Raw genomic sequence first — 23,272 nt, 5'->3', positions numbered from 1 at the left:
AGCCTTTTTTCTTTGCTAACTAAAAAATAAACTTCCATGTTATATTATGTTTAAGTCAATCTTTACTTTCATAAGGAAAAAAATTAAGAATATTATAAATGGATATTTTTGTAGGCATATGGCCTGTAAGTTATGAAACAGTATGTTTGGCTTCTATACATACTTAAACATGCTCACTAATTAACCTGTATGGTTGTAACAACTACAAGAACACAGTATGATGAACAGAGCTTCATGTGGCATGAGGGCCTAGGCCTGGAATGTGGTGCTTGTGCAACTCTAATTACTTTGCTTGTTAAACCATTTTATACCATCCAGAACTAATTTTGGTGAATTCTAAGAAAGGAAACCTTTCAGTAAGCAGGCAGGTCTGCTGACATTTGATAATATCTAGTCGTCAGTGAGATTTTAGAAGGTACACATGCCCAGGTTGCATGTTGATTTCAGGATAAAAAACACACAGCAGAAGTTTATGGAATGAAAAGTAATGATAAAATGTTTTGCAAGCAATTTATATGGGATCATATGATAGCTAATGTTGAGAGTTCATGGCCTGGATGGTATTGGTTAATTAAAGAAATCACTTGGGATAAAGAAGTACTTGGAAATGATTGTGGGTTTTCTTTCTTTCTCTCTCTCTCTCTCTTTTTTTTTCAGTTCATAATAAGCTCAGAGACTTGAGAGAAGCTTTCAAGGTTCTATAAAACTGAATATATTTTCTCTTTGGCTCATTGTTTACTTAACTACAGGTCATTTATTATGGCAGGAAAAAAATGTATCTTTTCAATATGAAAAGGCCTATGAATTTCAACCTTCTTTTATTGCTCGTATTATATCATTTGAGAATTTTTAGTTAAATGGAAAAAATAGTGATTTCTTTTATATTAAGATTCCCCCTCAGCTTCTGAGATTTTAGTTTCCATAATTTAATGTGCGTATTAAAAATAAATTGCTTAATTTGAGTACATGTACATTTTCCATTAATGAAGTCCAGTAGATACATTTAACATTGCATATCCATCTATGGAAAATAATATATTCAGAAATGGCTCTGAAGATAACTGAATCTGTGAAGGTATCTTCTTGAAGATCTCACTTAATAATAGCTTTCTTATTGCATAATAATATGATTTATACTTGGCTTGGTATTATGAATTATGCATGTAGGGGACAGATCTAGCTTTTTAGTTGTAGATATTGTATTTGTTAATACTTTTTTTTTTTCCAATGCCTACTTCTGCATTGTATGTACAGGACAAAGCCCAGCCATTCCACCTCCATTACCGACAGAACAAGCTTCCAGACCCACTCTGGCATCACCTGCCCTTGAAGGCAAGTACTGTTTTTTTTTTTTCCTTAAATATCTCTATTGTAGGTAAAATAGAATGTAGAGAAACAAGAACAACAAAAATAGTCACAAAGCAACAGCAAAATCCAATGTTTTCTTACATACTTTTAGTATGTCTAAACTACAATTTACTTTTCCTAAAATTGTAATTTGCTGTTTTTCAGAAAACCAAAAATTTCCCCTTAAGATCCTATATCGGTGACCCTCAGCTTCCAGAAGGATGCCCACTCTAGTACTTTGGGAATCAAGCAAAAAAAAAAAAAAAAAAAAATAGGGACAAACAGATAAGGCTATGCCTTGCAACTCTTGCAGTTTTACCACAGCTTGATCAATTTAGTCTCTGAAGAGGCTGCTGCCAGAGTTGCTGGGTTTGAATCTGAGCTCCACCTTTTCCTAGCTTTGTGTATGTGTATATATATATATACACACACACACACACACACACACACACACATATATACACACACACACATACACAAACACACACACACACAAATATACACTGTTGTATATATATGTATGTATAGTTTATAAGTTCTATACACAATACTACTAATAATTCTTGAAAATATGATGTCTCAAGATCAGTATTGTAATAAATTTTGCTGGAAATTTAAAGTCATTTCTTTAAGTCTTCATTCATTTCTTAAACTTTTATTAAAACCCAAACATGGGATCATTTCAGATATTGTCTAAAATACTGGTGATTCAGAGATGAATAGAAAACAGTTCCTTCTCTGTCAAGACTCAATTTGCCAATATAAAAACACCAGTAATTACAGCTAAAACACCATTAAATTTTTACAAGAGTACAAATGGAGGTGTTCCTCAGATCACAGCCACCCTAGAAAGGGGTAGAAACCCCTAGCTTTGTCCCACATTGGAAAGGATCTTCTGTGTGTAGTGTGGACACTCCAGCCTGCTTGTTCAAGATCTTCCCACTCAGCTCAACAACTGCCCATTGGCTTTGGCCATCCCTTGAGACTAAGTGATGACACTCATGAGGATTCATCCAGGAAGAGGTTACTCTTGTATATCACTTACCTAGAGAGTAAACAAGTGATTTAGAAACAACCAGTCCAAAAAAAAGAAAATAGAGAGGGAGAAAAAAAATCAGAATTACATTTCTTTTGGCATTTGGACTATAATATGTCATATTACTTAAGAGAATTTGACACAAAACTGACTATCTCACTCACCAAAATGTTCACTGGACAAGACAACACACATAAATAATAGTATTACCTTAATTTTTCATGGGATTCTAATTCTATTGTTGTTCCAGATGGACATAAAGCAAGGAATTCAGATTTCCCAACTTGAGGGAGACTTTCATAGTCATATTATTCAAGTGTTTGGTGCCAAGTTATCTCCTAGCAGAGGCTCATAAAACACCAAGTAGCATATATTTTGCCTAGCAATCTGTCCCTTGGAAAAGGATGTGTCATTTGTTAAGCAGAACTCCTAGGTTCTGTTATTGTATTAAAAGAGCAATGTAATTTGACAGTTCATCTCAGAACTTAGTACTGTGTTGTGGTGAATAAAATAACAAAGTTTGAGGACCACAAGCCTTTGTCAGTGTCTTCTCTGAAAGCTCGGAGCCTGCTAACCCTGAGCAACTAGAGGAGTCTATATTATCAGGCAATGCTGAGATCATGGGCTTTGTCAGGGCTTGCAGATGTGCTGCCTATGACTTCATTAACATAATTGATTAGGAGCTAGGACATATTTAGTATTAATCAAGCTGTTTTTAGTGAGGCTGATTATGCCAGTCCTCTTGATGCACTATTTTAGTCTGGAACTTCCTTAGAACCAAGTTGCAAAAAAAAAAAAAAAACAAACACACACACACACACACACACACACACACACACACAAACAAAAATAAAACGCTTTATGTAAAAAGGAGGAACTTTCATCTGGCACTAAAGTGTGCTATTATACGTGAGGAATACAATTATAACAGGTCAGAATGTAGGAGCACGTACATATTTCAATTTTAATGTTTTTAAAAAGTAGAGCTCATGTAGAGACTAGATTATTAAATTTGTTCACGGGAGACTAGAAACAATAAAACTTCATTAGCAGAAATCTAAAAAAAAAATGTGGCTCTCTTTATGGGTAAAAGAATACTACAAATCTGTAAAGCCAATACTACACATCTGTAAAGCCCATAAAAGCCTTCTTTGTGCTTTCATAGCACTTAAGAAACAAAACTTCCGGCCGGGCGCGGTGGCTCAAGCCTGTAATCCCAGCACTTTGGGAGGCCGAGGCGGGCGGATCACGAGGTCAGGAGATCGAGACCATCCTGGCTAACATGGTGAAACCCCGTCTCTACTAAAAAAATACAAAAAACTAGCCGGGTGAGATGGCGGGCGCCTGTAGTCCCAGCTACTCGGGAGGCTGAGGCAGGAGAATGGCGTAAACCCAGGAGACGGAGCTTGCAGTGAGCTGAGATTTGGCCACTGCACTCCAGCCTGGGCGACAGAGCGAGACTCCATCTCAAAAAAAAAAATTAAAAAAAAAAAAAAAAAAAAAGAAACAAAACTTCCCCAGCACTTACTTTGTTCGGGGAAGTATCTGTGTACTTCTTCTCTCAGTCCATTTATTTAGTGCCTTGAAATTGCTCTTGCTTTTCTTGGATTTCCGTTTTTTCCCCACATTGCATGTTTGTCTGTCGTAATGAAGTTTTTATTACTTTGAATTTTTTGATACAAAAGGATGAATTATATATTAAATCATTTATTTCCTTTGACTCTTATTTTATGTTTTAAAATTTCTTTGGCTAGGAAAAATTGGCTACAATACGTTTCGAAAAGATCTTATGTAATAACCACTTCACATAGTCATTCTGGTCATTGTTGTCAATTTGTATTTAATTATGGATACAACTGAAACTAATTTGAAATGAACCTATTGTAAATATAATGTTAATTCTCATCTTTTAAACAATTTTGAATTTCCATGTCTATTGAGAGCTCTTACTAGGGCTGAAATGCCTACAGGTTCAAAGGGTTATCCACTTCTTTCACAAATGGAGCTGACTTATGTGAGTTTTTTCCTCCAATCAAATGGTATCTTATAATATTAACATGATAGGTGATTTTAGCTCTTAGCATGAAGGTCCTTTATTGTCAAATGTTTTTCAGCATTCCTGCTAATCTCTTACCCCAAGAACTGTATTTCTCAGACTCTTCAGTGGTTAAACAGAACAACTTCAGGCAATGTTGCCCACCCTCTTCCCAATTACCAAGGAAGGCAGAAAAGCTGTTTCATAAAATCCTTATAATAAGCAAAATTACCATATATGATTCCATTCATCTTTAATCAACAATACTAGATAATGTCTTTCCCACTACTTTCACCTGCATGTAATTTTTGGGCATTTAGTATAAAATTACCAGGACTCCTCTGTTGTGACAAAGATGTAGAAGGAAGAAGTTAAGTTATACTTAAATTACTTTTAATATTCCATTAAATAGCTGCAGTTTACATGAATGAAGTCAAATAGAGAAAGGTAAATTACTATGAAGTACCCTATATCTTGTTGAATAAATATATAACTAATAATTGGTCTTGCAATTATAAATAATATTATAAATGCTATCACTTGTATGTGAACAGGAGAACTCTAGAGAGAAGACCAGAGTCTTCCCAATCTCAGCTTTGTTACTAATGAGTTGTACAGTCTTTGATAGATCAATTGACTTCTTAGGACCTCAATTTCTTCACCTATGAACCAAACTTAAATAGTCTCTGAAGTCCCTCTATGCTTTTATACCCAAATATTTCACACCTGATTTTTTCAGACTGGTAGATTGGTAATAAATTGCCATAAGAACAGAGTGAACCCTACATAGCTTTGCCTAGTGGTTAAATAGCAACTATAGATATGATAGAGATGTCAAACTTTTTGGGACGATGGATAATCCTATGAAGCATTATTTACTGAAACACAAAAATAAGTTACAGATATCATAAAGGCTGTAAAAGTTAGGAGGAGGATGAGATATAAATGAGGCCAGGTTATGAAGTGAAACTGCAAATCTTTCATTGAGCCATAAAGAGTAAGTTAGTTGAATTGCATAGATACAGAGGAGAAAGGAACATTATATAAAATTTATTATAAGATAATTTTTTACCATAGGATGCATCTGAAGACAATATTCTACAGGAGCTAGTAAGGTTTTATTTACAATTCTATTAAACCAAGAACTTTATTACCTTAGCTCCTCAGTGAGATATATCCTGAGAAGTAAAAAATAAAATAAAATAATAAAATAGAAATTTGTCCTCAATTTTTATTTCATTAACTCTATGACACAATAGATTTTATTGAACTTCAGGTCAATATAATATTTTTTCTTTGTTTTGTGGAGAAATAAAATCATATCTTTTGGTGGTTTTTAATAGGATTGGCCTTTAGTTATAAATTATGATAAAATATATAAACCAAACTACTTTTACTACCTATTTAACTTAGAGAGCTGCTAATAACAATATAGCACATTTTCTAGCACAGTTAGGTACTCAACCATTGGTTGCTATTAATTTTTTTTATATCAGGACATTTCTTAACCATATAAAAAACATTAATTTTATGGTAGTTCTTTCTTGGTATCCATAGAAGCTGGTAAGGTGATTGCTTTCATGACATCGGTCAGTATACATAAAACTCTAATATAACTTTTCAATACAGGACTGGAACTGCATCTTGGAGGGCTTTGTATACATAGCTAAAGCTTTTACATGTCCTTATAGATTGTGTGGTACTGCTTAAGCAATTGAGCAGAGAGTAGTATGATTACATTTGTCTTTAAGATTATGTGTCAACTATAGAAAGGATAAATTGGTGAGGGGTGAACTTAAGAGTTGGGAGTAGAAGACAAATTTAGGAGAAAACTGCCCATGGGAAAACTTACGCTACTATTCTTTTTAAACAATCACATTTTACTCTCAAAACAACTGCAAGCAGTGAACATGATTTATGTCATTTTACAGAGAAGATCGGAGAAATCAAGTAAATTGCCTAAGATAACACAGCTCTAAATATGGTATAACTGGAATTGGAAGCTAGGTGTTTCCTACCAAGGCTCAGTCTATTTCCATTATCCTAAAATGGCAATTAAGTGTTAGAGCTGAATATAATTGTTAAAGTTTTTATCTGATTTGGTTAATTGAATGGCATTAAGAATAAGAACAGGTTTTGAGAGATAATAATGAGTTAGGTTTGGGACTTGCTGGGTGTATTGAGGTCCCTGGAACACTTACATGAGTGATTAAGAGAGTTTAATGACTATATTATTTTTAAAGGTTTGTAGGGTTATGGTGGAGCACCCCAGAGCTAGCCAAAGTAGGAAGCCTTTATCACTCCTATGCCTGAAGAGGCAAGAGAATAGAATGGTTAGAATGGTTTAGACATCCAGAAGGCTTTATAGCTTTAGGGAAAGATGTCCAATCAGAACATCTGAAGGTAGTATCCTTCAGCATGGGACCACAACCACCAACGAACACTTTGCAAAATGAAGTATGTAAAATTCTCAGTGAGCCTTGGAGGAAACTAGAGAATAAATGCCCAGATCTCTCTCTTTGTCTTACTCTATTATCTCTTGATGTTGCTCTCATAGGCCAAAACAGAACACACTCAGAGGACGTGGGGCTGATTAATGTAACCTATAAGGGTCAGGGTAGAGATGGGACCTGGAGAGAACATGGAGACTACCACATGTCAGGCAGGATGTTGAGCTTGATCCACACAAGTGGTAATCTGCAGTGGACAACTGAATATATAAGTCAGGAGTTTACAAATGAGGGAGATATAGATATTGAAGTCATAAGTTAGCCTGACACAGCATTTCTTGGAGTATGTTATGAGAAACTCTAGTTCTATGATATTATTTGTTAAAAAGTGTTTTCATGATGAAATAACTTTTGGGCAGCTTAATATGTTGTAGTTTTTCTTTTGCATACACAATGCACACACACATATATCAAAGGATCCAAAAATTCTGTATATTAAGGAAGTATGTTCAACTTTTTTAAACCCAGTGTTCCCATGTTTGTTTGTTTAATCACAGAAATATTTCTGTTTCTGATAATACTCATCAATTTCCTAAGGAGCAACTGATCTCAAAAACACTGTCGTACAAAGGTTAGTTTCAAATATAACTAAAGAGTAGGTCAGTCATGAATCTGAAGCTGTCTAGAACACAGCATAGACCCAAGAAAGGAAATGTAGAACACATTGATTTAGTCAACATTCTCCAGAGAAACAAAACCAATAGGAGATATCTATCTCACTATCTATCTATTGAGAAAATACTGTTTATTTTAAAGGATTGACTGATGCAGCTGCAGGGGCTAGTAAGTCCAAAATCTGAAGGGCATGCATGCCGGCTGAAGAACCAGGGAATAGTTTATTTTGCAGTCTTGAGTCTGAAGGCAGTCTGAAAGAAGACTTCCTTCCTCTTTGGGGAACTTCAGTCTTTTCTCTTTAAGTCCTTCAGCTGATTAGACAAGGCCCATCCCACATTACAGAGGGTAATCTGCTTTATTCAAAGTCTACGATTTCAATATGAATTACATCTAAAAACTACCTTCATAGAAACATCTAGACTTATCTTTGATGAAGTAAGTGTTACCAAAGCCTAGCCAAATTGATGCATAAATTTATCACAAATGTCATTAGAATACAAACTGATAAAGCCAAGGATGAGAGAATATGAAAGAGAAAAGGAAGAGGCCCCAGTGCTCCAGAGAGATGGATAACACAAAGAGTGGCCAGGAAAAGTTAGATTTGTCAATTAGAAAATTATGCTCATCTACTCTTGACTCTAAATTTTCTCTCTGCTACATATAAATGAGGATGCAATAGTCATGAGTTTGAACTAAAGGGTCAACTGTAAGATTTTTATTAGTTCCCTTAATCTCTGAAACACTGGGTTTCCTCATCTGCCAGATGATATTTACTAGTAGGATTTGGTAGTGCTTTCAGAAGAAAAAAGAATTTTGGAGAGAAAGCTGTGATGGGGGAGGCTTGGGGAACTAGATTAAGAATGGGATCTTTACAATATTTTGTTTTAGGTCATATGATGTTGACTATTTGAGAGATTTCAATAAAGATCTAAACATATCTTCAATTTTTTTCTTCGAATTTTAGACTCTTGTTTTTTATTTTTTTAATTGAAACACTGTACTAGGGCTTGGCCTGAGGTAACATAGGCATATTTGAGTTAATATGTTGGAACAAGTATAATTCAGCTTAGTGTTGTGGAAAAGTAGGTAAGTATTAATAACCGTTGAGTAAATTTTCTTAAAAAACACAAAAACTAATAGGTGGCAAGGCATCCCCCCCCAAAAAAAAGGAAAATGAAAAGGGAAAGAAATGAGAGCTCCTCATGAATTATGAGCTATAAATACATTTTAGTAGACAAGAAACTTGTATCTCTAAACTTACAACTTTCTTCTTTTGTTATATTGGTTTTCATTTTCTTTTATCGATTATTAAAAAGACCTTTTGTGAAAACAATTAACTTTTTCTCACTGTCGTATCCATAAGAGGAAGTAGTTTTGTTTTTCTTACCCTCTACATCTGCCAAGATAGCTAGGGGCATCTGTCTGTCTTGACTCTTCAGTAGCAACAGATATTTACTCTGAAGACCAAGAATGTTCCCCATGATGTGGGAAACAGGAAAAGGGCCTTCTGTTCAGATCAGGGCCAGTTTCCTGCCTCCAGCCCTTTCCTAACTGTTAACGCTAGTATAAAAGAAATGGTTTTTCACCTGCATTTTTACCTGTAAAAGACCAAAGAAGAAGTCAAGATGACACAGTTTGTGAATTTGAGCAAATTTGATCTAATCGCTTTCTTATCATGGAATTCTGAAACTTTCCTGTGTCAGCACATTTTCTCATAAAACATTTTATAGAAAAGAATGCTTCCTCCAATGCTCTTGCTTACAAGTACCAATTTTTCCTTATAAAACATTTGTTTGCTATCTGGTCTGTTCGACGTAAATATTTCTTCCTATTGTACCAGTTTGTTACAATTCCAAATGGCATCATCCTTTCCCTCTCTAGAATGAGTGAGAAAAGTGGCTGCATCTTCAAGACCAAGTGTATTTTACATAGATGGAGTAAAGAGTCTTAGAAATTGCTCATTTAAAAAAGGATAAGGAATGCTGTAATCCCAACATTTTGGAAGGCCAGGGTGGGTGGATCACTTCAGCTCTGGAGTTAGAGATCAGCCTGGGCAACACGACGAAACCCCATCTCTACAAAAAATATAAAAATTAGCTGGACATGGTGGTGTATGCCTATAGTCCCAGCTACTCAGTAGGATGACGTGGAAGGATCACTTGAACCTGGGAAACAGAGGTCGCAGTGAGCCGAGATCCCATGACTGCACTCTAGCCTAGGTAACAAAGTGAGGCCCTGTCTCAAAAAAGAAAAAAAAAAGGCTGCTTCAATTAAATGAGAATTTTATATTAAAAAGTTTTTAATTTACTAGAATAAATTTTATATTAAGAAGTAGAAGACGTAATGTGGTACTAGTTTGTTTTAATCCATAAAAGATGGTAAAATGTATGTAGTGTATCAGTTCAAATAAGCCTGAATTCAGCATATTCAAATGATTACAACTTAAAAAGTTGTAGTCTTTACATGGGCACTTGCTTCTATTTTAAGAACTGATCTCCATTAGGCATAATTTTAAAAATTGAAAGGCTTCATTTGAAAATCGGACTTATATATGTGTCCCATATACTAGTAATTTTTTATTTTAAAGTCAAATCATATTTTAAAATAGCTATTGGGTCTTACTGATTTATTTAATAAATCAAGTCCAAAACTGTTATAAAAATAGCAGTATCTTTGAAATACTACTTTAAGGAAATGTATGTTTTGCTTTTGAGTTGCAACCAACTTTTTCTTGTACTAATAATTTAGTCATGAAAAGAAAAAGCTCAATTTTCTAATGTTTCTAGGCATCCTTGGCATTTTAAACGTAATGAAATATTCTTGCAATCCATTTCCAATTACAGAAAAATGTAGAAAAACATATAGATAAAATATGGAAAAAGTAAATTTATGTAAATAACATGATATTGTAAATGAAAAGTTGTTAGAAAAGAAACTTATATTTATGTTTTCTTTACTATTTCTACAAGACACTTTGGGAAAGCTTACAATAAAACATCTTGAGTAAGCAGGGATTCTGCATAAAAATTTTAAAGAGTTTTTAAGAATTTTCAAATGTCAGCAACACCAAACAAACAAACAAAAGCAATTGTAATTTATGGAGTTATCTAAAGAGACAAGTGCATGTGAATTGAGCTTCTTCTCTGAGTCCAAATCAATAAACTTTGAGCATTTGCCTTCTGAAATGCAAAAGCACTGAGTGGAAAAATAAAATACAGCATCTCCCTTTCCTTCTCCCATCTCGCTCCTCTTTCCTTCTCTCTGTTTCTCTAACACAGACACACACACACAAACACACACAGTGGTTGCCTTTTTTGTTTCACAGAAAGTGAGAAAGAACAGATGTGGCACCCCTCAGCTGTATAAACACAACCCATTTTAAATAAATGCAATCACTCATGTAAAAAGCTTTATCATTTTCAAAAGGTTTGGGAGGAATCTACCTTATCCATTTTAAATGCTAAGTTTAATTAATTTGAAATGTATTAAATAATCTTGCTCATTGCATTTCCTTTTGCATACTAAATTCAGAAACAGGGAAAAAAAATCATGAAGTCAAAGAACTTTTGTTGTGAGACAGCTGAAAGGTAAGTTTGGCATAGATGAGGTAAAAGGTGGCACTTCTTTTCTGCCCATGACTCAATCAGCTTGAAAGTTTTTCAGAGAGTATATGTATCTCAAGCTTCGTTATCCGTGTTGCAGGAGAGAAACAGGGTTTGTGATCATCTTTAAATTTAAATATTTGTTCTGTCACTTACATGAGCATTCCCCAACCTTTTTGGCACCAGGAACCTGGTTCCCGGAAGACAGTTTTCCCATGGACAGGGGTGAGGGGAGGGATGGTTTCAGGATGAAACTGTTCTACTTCAGATCATAAGGCATTAGATTCTCATAATGAGTGCACAACCTAGATCCCTCGCATGTGCAGCTCACAAGAGGGTTTACTCTCCTATGAGAATCTAATGTAACTGCTGATCTGACAGGAGGCGAAACTCAGGCAGCAATGCTCATGTGCACTCTGCTCACCTCCTGCTGTGCACCCCAGTTCCTAACATGGCACTGACCAATACTGGCTTGCAGCACAGGGGTTGGGGACCCCTGACTTATATGACCTATGAAGTTTGCCACGTTAGTCATCTTTCCTGAACCCATTTCCTCACAGGTTATAAGATGTGTAGACTTTTACCTGAGAATGAAGTATATTCTAATGCATATAAGATCATGCGCTTTATTCTATAAATTCTTATCATCTTGAAATTACTGCGGTTCCAACCCAAACTAAAATGTATTTTTTTACCTTGTTTGACCATATGAAATAAAGTGATTATTAAAATCCTTTCATCACACCTTTTTGAAGCTTAAAGGGAAAAATGTAGTATGATCTTTTTAAAAAATTTTTCCATCAGTTATTGGGATACAGGTGGTATTTGGTTACATTAGTAAATTCTTTAGTGGTGATTTGTGAGATTTTGGTGCGCACATCACCCAAGAAGTATACACTGCACCGTATTTGTAGTCTTTAATCCCTCGTCCCCCTCCTACTCTTCCCCCAAGTCCGCCAATTTCGTTGTATCATTCTTATGTCTTTGTGTCCTTATGGCTCAGCTCCCACATATCAGTGAGAACACAGGATGCTTGGTTTCCCATTCCTGAGTTACTTCACTTAGAATAATAGTCTCCAGTCTCATCCAGGTCACTGCAAATGCTGTTAATTCATTCCTTTTTATGGCTGAGTAGTATTCCATTATACATACATACACACACACACACACACACACACACACACGATACTTTCTTTATCTACTCATTGAGTGATGGGCATTTGGGTTGGTTTCACGATTTTGTAATTGTGAATTGTGCTTCTATAAACATGCGTCTTCAAATACCTTTTTCAAATAATGGCTTGTTTTCCTTTGGGTAGATACTCAGTAGTGGGATTGCTGGATCAAATGGTAGTCCTATTTTTGGTTCTTTAAAGAACCTCCACACTATTTTCCATAGTGGTTTTACTAGTTTACATCCCCACCAGCAGTGTAGAAGTGTTCCCCAACCACCACATACATGACAAAATCTACTGTTTTTTGATTTTTGTTTTTTATTATGGCCATTCTTGAGGGGGGAAGGTGGTATCGCATTGAGGTTTTGATTTGCATTTCCTTGATCATTAGTGATGCTGAGCATTTTTTCATATTTTTGTTGGCCATTTATATACCTTCTTTTGAGAATTGTCTATTCTTGTCCATAGTCCACTTTTTGATAAGATTGTCTGGTTTTTTAATTTTTTCTTACTGTCTTGTTTGAGTTTGTTGTAAATTCTAGATATTAGTCCTTTGTCAGATGTATAGATTGTGAAGATTTTTTCTGACTCTGTGGGTTGTCTGTTTACTCTGCCAGTTATTCCTTTTGCTGTGCAAAAGCTCTTTAGTTTAATTAGGTCCCAGCTATTTATCTTTGTTTTTATTGCATTTACTTTTGGGTTATTGGTCCTGAAATCCTTGCCTAAGTCACTGTCTAGAAGGGTTTTTCCAATATTTTCTTCTAGAATTTTTATAGTTTCAGGTCTTAGGTTTAAGTCCTTTATCCATCTTGAGTTGATTTCTGTATAAGGTGAGAGATGAGGATCCAGTTTTTTTCTCCTGCATGTGGCTAGCCAATTATCCCAGCATCATTTGTTGAAAAGGGTGTCCTTTCCCCACTTTATGTTTTTGTTTGCTTTGTTGAAGATCAGTTGGCTGTAAGTATTTGGGTTTATTTCTGGGTTCTCTATTTTGTTCCATTGATCTATGTGCCTATTTTTATAACAGTACCATGCTGTTTTGGTGACTATGGACTTGTAGTATAGTTCGAAATCAGGTAGTGTGATGGCTCCAGATTTGTTCTTTTTGCTTAGTCTTGCTTTGCCTATATGGGCTCTTTTATGGTTCCATATGAATTTTAGAATTGTTTTTTCTAACTCTGTGAAGAATTATGGTGGTATTTTGATGGGGATTGCATTGAATTTGCAGATTGCTTTTGGCAGTATGGTTATTTTCCCAGTATTGATTATACCTATCCATGAGTGTGGGATGTGTTTCCATTTGTTTGTGTTGTCTATGATTGCTTTCAGCAGTGTTTTGTAGTTTTCCTTGTATAGATCTTTCGACTCCTTGTTTAGGCATATTCCTAACTATTTTATGTTTTTTTGCAGCTATTGTAAAAGGAATTGAGTTCTTGATTTAATTTTCTGCTTGGTTGCTGTTGATGTATAGAAGAACTGCTGATTTGTGTACATTAATCTTGTATCTGGAAACTTTGCTGAATTCTTTTATCAGTTCTAGGAGCTTTCTGGAGGAGTCTTTAGGTTTTTCAAAGTAAATGACCATATCGTCAGCAAACTGTGACAGTTTGACTTCCTCTTTACCTATTTGAATTTATTTCTTTCTCTTTTCTAATTGCTCTGGCTAGGACTTCTAGTACTATGTTGAAGATAAGTGGTGAGAGTGGACATCCTTGTCTTGTTCTAGCTCTCAGAGGAATGTTTACAACTTTTACCCATTCAATATATGTTGGCTGTGGGTTTTTCATGGAAAGCTTTTATTATATTAAGGTATGTCCTTTGTATGCTGATTTTGCTGAGAGTTTCAACCACAAAGTGATGCTAGATTTTGTCTAATGCTTTTTCTGCATCAATTGAGATGATCATATGATTTTTGTTTTTAATTCTCTTTATGTGGTGTATTGAATTGATTGACTCGTGTGTGTTAAACCATACCTTCATCCCTGGTATGAAACCCACTTGATCATAGTGGGTTGTCTTTTTGATATGTTGTTGGATTTAGTTAGCTAGTATTTTGTTAAGGATTTTAACATCTATATTCATCAAGGATATTGGTCTGTAGTTTTCGTTTTTGGTTATGTCCTTTCCTGGTTTTGGTATTCAGGTAATACTGGCTTCATAAAATGAATTGGGGAGAATTCCAAATTTCTCTATCTTGTGGAATAATGTCAAAAGTATTGGCACCAATTCTTCTTGGAATGTCTGCTAGAATTCTTCTGTGAATCCATCTGGTCCTAGACTTTTTTTTGTTGGTAATTTTTATATTACCATTTCAGTCTTGCTGCTTGTTACTGGTCTGCTCAGGGCATCCAGTTCTTCCTGATTTAAACTAGGAGGGATGTATTTTTTCAGGAATTTATCCATCTCTTCTAGGTTTTTAGTTTATATGGGTAAAGGTATTCATAATAGCCTTGAGTGATCTTCTTTATTTCAGCAGTGTCAATTGTAATGTCTCCTGTTTCATTTCTTAGTGAAGTTATTTGTATTTTCTGTCTTCTCTTCTTGGTTAATCTTGCTAATGGTCTATCAATTTTATCTGTCTTTTCAAAGTACCAGCTTTTTGTTTCTTTTATCTTTTGTATTTTTTTGTTGTTGTTTCAATTTTATTTAGTTCTGCTCTGATTTTGGTTATTTCTTTCTTCTGCGGGGTTTGGTTTTGTTTGTTCTTGTTTCTCTAGTTCTGTGAGGTGTGACCTTAGAGGTCAGTTTTTGCTTTTTTAGTCTTTTTGATGTAGGTATTTAGGGCTATGAACTTTCCTCTTAGCACCGCCTTTGCTGTATCCCAGAGGTTTTGGTAGGTTGGTTATTATTGTCATTCAGTTCAAATACTTTTTAAATTTCCTTCTTGATTTTGTTTTTGACCCAGTGCTCATTTGGGAGCAGGTTATTTAATTTCCATGTATTTGCATCGTTTTGAAGATTCCTTTTGGAGTTGATTTCCAGTTTTACTCCACTGTGATCTGAGAGAGTGCTTGATATAATTTCAATTTTCTTAAATGTATTGGGGCTCATTTTATGGCCTATTATATGATCTATCTTGGTGAAAGTTTCATGTGCTATTGAATAGAATGTGTATTCTGTGTTTGTTGGTTGAAATGTTCTGCAAAGTCTATTAAGTCCAGTTGTTCCAATATATAGTTTAAATACATCGTTTCTTTGTTGACTTTCCGTCTTGATGACCAGTTTAGTGCTGTCAGTGGAGTATTATAGTCCCCCACTATTTTTGTGTTGCTATCTATCTAATTTCTTAGGTATGTTAGTAATTGTTTTATAACTTTGGGAGCTCCAGTGTTAGATGCATATATATTTAGGACTGCAATATTTTCCTGTTGGACAAGACCTTTTACCATTATATAATCTCCTTCTTTGTCTCTTTTTACCGCTGTTGGTTTAAGGTTTGTCTTGTCTGATACAAGAATAGCTACCTCTGCTCGCTTTTGGTGTCCATTTGCATGAAATGCCTTTTCCTTAAAGTTTATGTGAGTCCTTTAGTCTTAGGTGAGTCTCCTGAAGGCAGCAAATGGTTGGTGATTTCTTACCCATTCTGTGGTTCTGTATCTTTTAAGTGGAGCATTTAGGCCATTTACATTCAATGTTAGTATTGAACTGCGAGGCACCATTGCATTCACTGTGCTCTTCGTTGCCTATGTACTTTGTTTTTTTTTTGTTTTTGTTTTTGCTTTTTAACTTCTATTTTGTCTTATAGGGCCTATGTGATTTATGCTTTAAAGAGGTTCTGTTTTGATGTGTTCCCAGGATTTGTTTCAAGATTTAGAGCTCCTTTTAGCAGTTCTTGTAGTGGTGGCTTGGTATTGACAAATTCTCTCAGTATTTGTTTGTCTGAAAAAGACTGTATCTTTCCTTCATATGATGCTTAGTTTCACTGGATACAAAATTTTTGCTGATGATTGTTTTGTTTGAGGAGGCTGAAGATAGGGCCCCAATCCCTTCTGGCTTATAGGGTTTCTGCTCAGAAATCTGTTGTTAATCTGATAGGTTTTTCTTCAGTGGTTACCTGGTGCTTCTGTCTCATGGCTCTTAATATTGTTTCCTTCATCTTAACTTCTGATAACCTGATGACAATGTGCCTAGGTGATGATCTTTTTGCAATGAATTTCCCAGTTCTTTGTGCTTCTTGTATTTGGATGTCTAGGTCTCTAGCAAGGCTGGGGTAGTTTTCCTTGATTATTCCCCCAAATATGTTTTACAAGATTTCAGAATTCTCTTATTCCTCAGGAAAACTGATTATTCTTAGGTTTGGTCATTTTACATAATCCCAGACTTCTTGGAGGCTTTGTTCATATTTTCTTATTCACTGTTCTTTGTCTTTGTTGGATTGGGTTAATTCAAAGACCTTGTTTTAGAGCTCTGAATTTCTTTATTTAATTGTTCAATTCTGTTGCTGAAACGTTCCAGAGCATTTCACATTTCTAAAAGTGTGTCCAAAGTTTCCTGAATTGTTGAGTTTTTTTTAAGTGATCTATTTCCTTGAATATTTCTCCCTTCACTTCCTGTATCGTTTTTTGAATTTCCTTGCACTGGGCTTTGCTGTCCTCTAGTGCCTCCCTGATTAGCTTAATAACTAACCTCCTGAATTCTTTTTCAGGTAAATCAGAGATTTCTTCTTGGTTTGGATCCTTTGCTGGTGAACTACTATGATTTTTGGGGGGTGTTGAGAAGCCTTGTTTTGTCATATTACCAGGGTTGGTTTTCTGGTTCCTTCTCATTTGGGTAGGCTCTGTCAGAGTGAAGGTCTAGGGCTGAAGGCTGTTGTTCAGATTCTTCTGTCCCACGTGGTGTTCTCTTGATGTGGTACTCTCCCCCTTTTCCTATGGATGTGGCTTCCTGTGAGTCAAACTACAGTGATTGTTGTCTCTCTTCTGGGTTTAGCCACGCAGTGAGTCCACCCGGCTCTGGGCTGATACCGGGGTTATCTGCACAGAATCCTGTTATGTGAACCATCTATGGGTCTCTCAGCCATGAATACCAGTGCCTGTTCTGGTGGAGGTGGCAGGGGAGTGCAATGGACTCTGTGAGAGTTCTTAGCTTTTGTGGTTTAATGCTCTATTTTTGTGCTGGTTGTCCTCCTGCTGGGAGGTGGTGCTTTCCACAGAGCATCAGCTGCAGTTGTATGGAGAGGGACCAGTAGTGGGTGGGGCCCTAGAACTCCCAAGATAATATGCCCCTTATCTTCTGCTACCTGGGTGGGTAGGGAAGAACCATCAAGTGGGGGCAGGGCTAGGCATGTCTGGGCTCAGACTCTCCTTGAGTGGGCTTGCTGCAGCTGCTGTGGGGGATGGAGGTGAGATTCCTAGGTCACTGGAGTTGTGTATGTAGGAGTATTATGGCTGCCTCTGCTGAGTCATGCAGGTTGACAGGGAAGTTGGGAAAAGTCAGCAGTCACAGACCTGACCCAGCTCCCAAGCTAACCAAAGGGCTGGTCTCACTCCCACCGTGTCCCCTACCAACAGCCCAAATCTGTTTCCAGGTGGAGGGTGAGATGGGCTTGAAAACTTGCCTCAGGCTACCCATCTCCCAGCTGCAAAAGAAAAGGGCTTGATTCTCCCTCCACCTGTGGAGTCTGCACACCAGATTTGCAGCCTCCCCTGAGTTCTGGCCAGAAGGCTTCTCACTCCATTCAAATTGTCACGAAGTTTAGCTAGAGATTTTCTTCTCCCTGTGGGTTTACCCCCTGCTCCTCTGGCCACCCTCCTGATGAATCCATGTGGTGCCAGGGAGGAACGGTCTGCTAGGGGACCCAGTGAACTCCCAGGGTCTTTCTGCTGCTTCCTCTACCCCTGTATTTTGCTCAGCTCTCTAAATTGACCCAGCTCCAGATAAAGTCGGAAACTTCTCCCACAAACAGCCCATCAGTTTCTACAGTGGGGGTGTATGTTTGGGAGAGGAGGGTCTCCCTTTCCCCCTTCCACATATGGGGCACTCTTGGTATTTGAGGCGTCTCCCAGGTCCTGCAGAAGAAGTCTGCTTCCTTCAGAGGGTCTGTGGGTCCTCTTGGGATTGCTGGTTTGTTCTTGCAGTTGATCTGGAGCTAATAGTCACAACGGCCTTTTTTTTTTTGAAACTGATCTCACTCTGTGGCCCAGACTAGAGTGTGGTGGCCACAATCTTGGGTCACTGCCTGTAGTATGGTATCTTGAAGAAGTTTGAATTTAAACAGATAAGACCTAGAGTCCTTTACAACATTTACTTCATGAATGATATAGTATCACTGAGTTCTCAACTGTATCTGCAAGACATGAGCTACGACTGTACCTCAGTTCCTTTCTGGCATTTATAATAACACATGCTATCCACAGTTCATGCCAGGCCCCACAGGCCCTTTCAGACTCAGCCTGAGGTTACATCCCCAGGAGTAGCTTTCCACTCCACTCAGCTGTGAGGAGTTGCATGTTTCTCTTGATTCCCACATGCTTCACATCCACCGTTTCTCAAAGTCCTTATTGTAATTATGAACTTTCTTACTTACTGCTCTCACACCTAGTATTACTGGAAGGAGGTTTTTAAAACTCCAAACACTAGCAAAGGGTTTTGGCATAAGACTAGATAAGCATTTGTTGATTTATGTGAATAAATCGTATGACTAAAGTCTCGGGTAGTCGCTGGAAAGTGCTGTAGAATTGCTACTTGTTAGTTGTTTGTTGTTAATAGTTAATAATGAGAAGAGCAGACTTCTGAGAATAATTGAGCTATGACTAAAGAAAAGTCAAGGCAAAAAGAATGGATTCAGAGCCTGAAAGACCAGCTTAGTTATGCCACATCACTCAAGTGAAGTCCTTAATTTAAAAAGCTTTTCTGTTATAGCAACCTAATTACAATGTGAAGGGAGGCACCCTTACCGTGTTTCTATAAAGTTGCATGCCTTCCAGAGTCCCAAATAAAATTCCAAGGAAATTTTTGGAAAAAAAAAAAATGAAGAATATTTGTTCTGAATTATTTTTTCCCTAAGTCTTCTCCCTTCCAATTTGATCACAAAATCCAACGAGACACTTGACACCACCTAGGAACAGCCAAAGATTTTCTTAAACCTTCACTCAGAATTGTATAACTTCTCTGCTTAAACCTCTCAGTGGCTTCCTATGTTACTCACAGGGAAATGGAAAATTCATACCGGTAACAAGATTCTAGGAGATCTGCCCTACATCTTGGCTGAAGCACTCAGCACTCCCCTACTGAGTGCTCAACTCTGGCCTCACTGGGCCTGGCTCTTCTTTGAATTTATCTAGCCTGCTCTGATTTCAGGGTCTCTGCAGATATTTTTCCTCTGCTGAAAAGTCTTCTCACTAATAGCCCAAAGCTCTTCCACTTGTTTTCAATAATCTTTCCAATTGTCCATTTAGAAAGGTTTACCCCAATCCACCTTTAAAAAAAACCAACCTACCTCCTATGCTCTCAGGTTTTAATTCTCAAAACAAAGTTTTCTTTTTTTTTCTAATCTTTATCATCAATTGTCCAAAAAATATATATATATATAATATGTATATGTATATAGCATATACATATATATTCGTTTTAAGCCTCTAAAATGGACTTTTCTCTTGCTTTAAACAATTTTAAGCCATATCAAAAACAGACAACACACCATAGATATTTGCAACTCTTTTTATGTTACCTATTCCCAGAAAAATTAGAAAATAAATGCAAAATGATGCATATTTCACTTGGTAAATAAGGAGTAAACAGGTGAAAGGGGACTCAAACATATTCTACTCATTTCTCTGACTTTTATGGTTGAAGACAGAAGATACAGCATTCGTCTATAGTTGCATAAGGTAATGACTACTAATTATAGCAAAATTGAGACTTGAATCCACCTCATTGCAGTACAGTACCCTTCATAACATGTTTCTGTCTTGCTTATGGGTATTTTTCCCTCTAATTTCTCAGTACAAAATATTCTAGACATACCCTCCCTGGATATAGAAAAATAAGAATAAAGTTGTATTTACTCAAAGAGATCAGTAAATGTCACACCTAAAAAATTACCTAAAAAGATTATATGTGGTCAGATTTTTATTATTTGTAAAATCTAGTAGAACTTGTCATTATTATCATTATTTTTCTACATCTACTCTGTTCCAGGCATTTTAGCCCAGTTATCTGCATTTCTCACAAGTAAGCAAGGTAGATTTTATTAGCTAGTAGTTCCTCCACATAACTAGGAGGAGTCATGGACAGAATTCAGACCATTGTCATCAATGCCAGCACCTGTGCTTTCTGTCGTGCTCCACACCCCTCTGTAGATAACAATGGGACAACTCTAATAATCACTCGTGTAATTGAACTTATCTTAAGCTTATGTAAAATTTTCCACGGTCATATTGTGAACTGAGTTCCAGGCCAATCTCTACCACTCTAAGAAAACAAGGTGACAGTGATGAGATATGTTGGAATGCGTTGTTCTTAAAGAAACAAGTTCTTATTTACTTAACTGGAACCAGGAATACATCAATTCTGGCCAGAGTGTTAGAATAAAAGCATGCATCTGACACACAGAATTAGGATAATCTCTACACTAGAAGGGCAAAGAGGGGAGGAACAAGACATAAGACAAAAATAAAACATTTTGCATTTGTTTACTCATGAAACCAGCATCTTAGAAAGTTTTACAATTGTAATTAAGTATTGTGTTATTGTCTGGCTTTGAGATGGCATAAAAACATTTAAAAGCTAAAGAAAGCCCATTGTGAGGGCTTAGAAAGTAAGAAGTAAGTCATCTATTTTTTCTTTTCTCTGATGTTAATTTATGCAGAAGCTAATAACATATTTGTGACTCAGAGCTACTCATTGTAGGGAAGATTTCTCTCCCAACCACACTCTCCTGTAATCCCTGCCAGAATACAGCCATCGTTTCAGGGCTTATTGTACTTTTGTCAGGGAAAGGTAATATTCTGATACTTTCACATCCTGTAGATATATTTAATTTTTAACCTTCTGAACATCAATGGGCTTAAATGCTCTAATTCTTCTCTAGCTGTTACAAACAAAACGGCAAACCAATAAGAAAGACATGGAAGAGGAAACTTGTGTGTGTTCAAAGTCAGATAAACAGAAAGGGAAGAGTACTGTTGGCTGTTGAGGAAAAAAAAGTCAGGGTCAGGGAAGTTTTCATAAAAGAAACATGGGTTATTTTTATATCCAAGTAGGATATAATTAAATTGTTATGTTTTTATAAATGAAAACTTTAATTCCATTACTGCCAAATCACCTAGAGAACAGAGACTATAGTGCTTGAAGAAATGTAGAATCTTCAGAAGTTGACATTTTAAATGAAATTCACCATGAATAAAGTAAGTCTCATAATGACAGCTTAAAGGTCTAATTCATAAAAATGTTATTAAAGGACATTATTTGTATCTGCTTTTTGTGGACTTCTGCTCTTATTCATGACTCTCACAGTGTATGACTGTAATCACAAGCAGTGTGTATAATGGGAGCATTAATTCAATTTGGACTAAGACAAGAATATTATATCACCACAATAAAATCCCAGCTATATTAATTTTAAGGGTAGAAATCGTTGCACAAGAGCAACAAATAGAAAAAGAAATGAATGCCTTCCATATTCAGGGTTCAAATATCTACTTTATTTGTGAAGTTCAGTGTAAGACTGACTAATTGGCACAAGCTTTTTAACGAAATATTTATTCATCAACCTTATTTGGAGATTTGGATGCTGAGTTCTGATCTTATGGTGATTATGGCATTGGTGTTTAGCATGAACTTAGAAATGTTTACAAGTCATTTGTATTTTAATTAACCCCTTTTCTGATACATGACATCAGAGGTGATCCTTAGCAAATGCCTATTCAATTGTCTGGCATATACATTTATTTAGAGAAGATGTAAAATTCACTGCTACATAAAATTTCTCCCAGAGAAGCTGAAAGTAGTGATACTTGAAAGTATCTTTATTCAGAATTTTAAATATGATCTGCATGTTTAATATGTATAAATCTTTAGGAAAAGGAAAAGTGGAAATCAACTGGTTTATTTCTATCTGTGGAACTATCAAAATTTGACTTCTTGACTTTCTACTTCTGATTGGATGAGCTGTAATGGTATGCTGTAGACATGTTTAGACAAAATGTGAATACATTTTTCCCTGTGACATTAGATTATCTCTAGAAGTCATGAAAGTGGTTCTTTATAAATTATATGTCTAACATTGAAAGAAAGTGTTGTCTTTGATGTTGTAGGTAAAAAAAGCTCTATACCTAAGAGAATGAGTTAATTCCTATATTTAATAAGATGCAGTCGTTAGTAGACACAACTTAAGAATTCATTCTAGAACTACATATTGAATTTCTTTAGCATAATAATGATCTTATAATAGTTCTGGGTAATGAAAGTCTTTAAATGTACCTGTACCTGAGATGAGAGACAACTGACAAAGAGAAAGGCATTTCAAATATACAATAAATAGCACTAATTGAAGATAAAAATCAGTACATTTACAACATTAGCCATAGCTATTATTGCCTCAAATCTAAAACCACTGAACATTCAATTTAAACAACTATGTATTAGTACAGAACTTCGTTATTTGAAATGGCTATGCTTACCAGAAAAGTGTCCAGGGATGTCCACCTGCTACGTCACTATGCCTGGGCAGCACATGAATTCTCTGTCTTTGCCCCCTCAGACGAAGACTGTCTCAGATTTATGAAACAGGGTTCTTCCACGAAGTTTAGAAGTAACCACAAACAGTTTGATGTGGCATCCAGACTTACTGCAACATCTGGGTGCAAAGATTGAATAACCTTGTTGATACAACCACTCAGAAAGGACAGTGGAAGTTATGTCTTCAACACACTGCCAAATGCTTGTCATCAGGCTTAAATGCCTGTTGACAAGAGCCAGATATGAAAAACAGCTACATCAAAATAGATATC

General features: G+C 36.1%; 1 protein-coding gene and 1 long non-coding RNA gene across 2 annotated transcripts in view; one reads left to right on the top strand and one right to left on the bottom strand.

The window, feature by feature from the left end:
- Window positions 1–23,272, top strand: part of TRDN (triadin) — a 431,045-nt gene that overhangs the window by 168,198 nt on the left and 239,575 nt on the right. Inside the window, exon 10 of the mRNA XM_033234448.1 lies at window positions 1,255–1,332. Coding sequence (XP_033090339.1) covers window positions 1,255–1,332 — 78 coding nt within the window. The remainder of the gene's footprint in view (window positions 1–1,254; window positions 1,333–23,272) is intronic.
- Window positions 1,987–23,141, bottom strand: LOC117097015. Its single transcript, XR_004442768.1, has 3 exons — window positions 22,943–23,141; window positions 3,912–4,022; window positions 1,987–2,392 (listed from the first exon to the last, which is right to left on the bottom strand). It is a non-coding gene; the product is annotated as an uncharacterized LOC117097015 (long non-coding RNA).

The sequence above is a fragment of the Trachypithecus francoisi genome, unplaced genomic scaffold, assembly GCF_009764315.1.
Source record: "Trachypithecus francoisi isolate TF-2019V2 unplaced genomic scaffold, Tfra_2.0 Lachesis_group15, whole genome shotgun sequence".
NCBI classification, from domain to species: Eukaryota; Metazoa; Chordata; class Mammalia; order Primates; family Cercopithecidae; genus Trachypithecus; species Trachypithecus francoisi.
The sequence above is the reverse complement of the archived record's forward strand: the minus strand, read 5'-3'. Positions and strand labels throughout refer to the sequence as shown.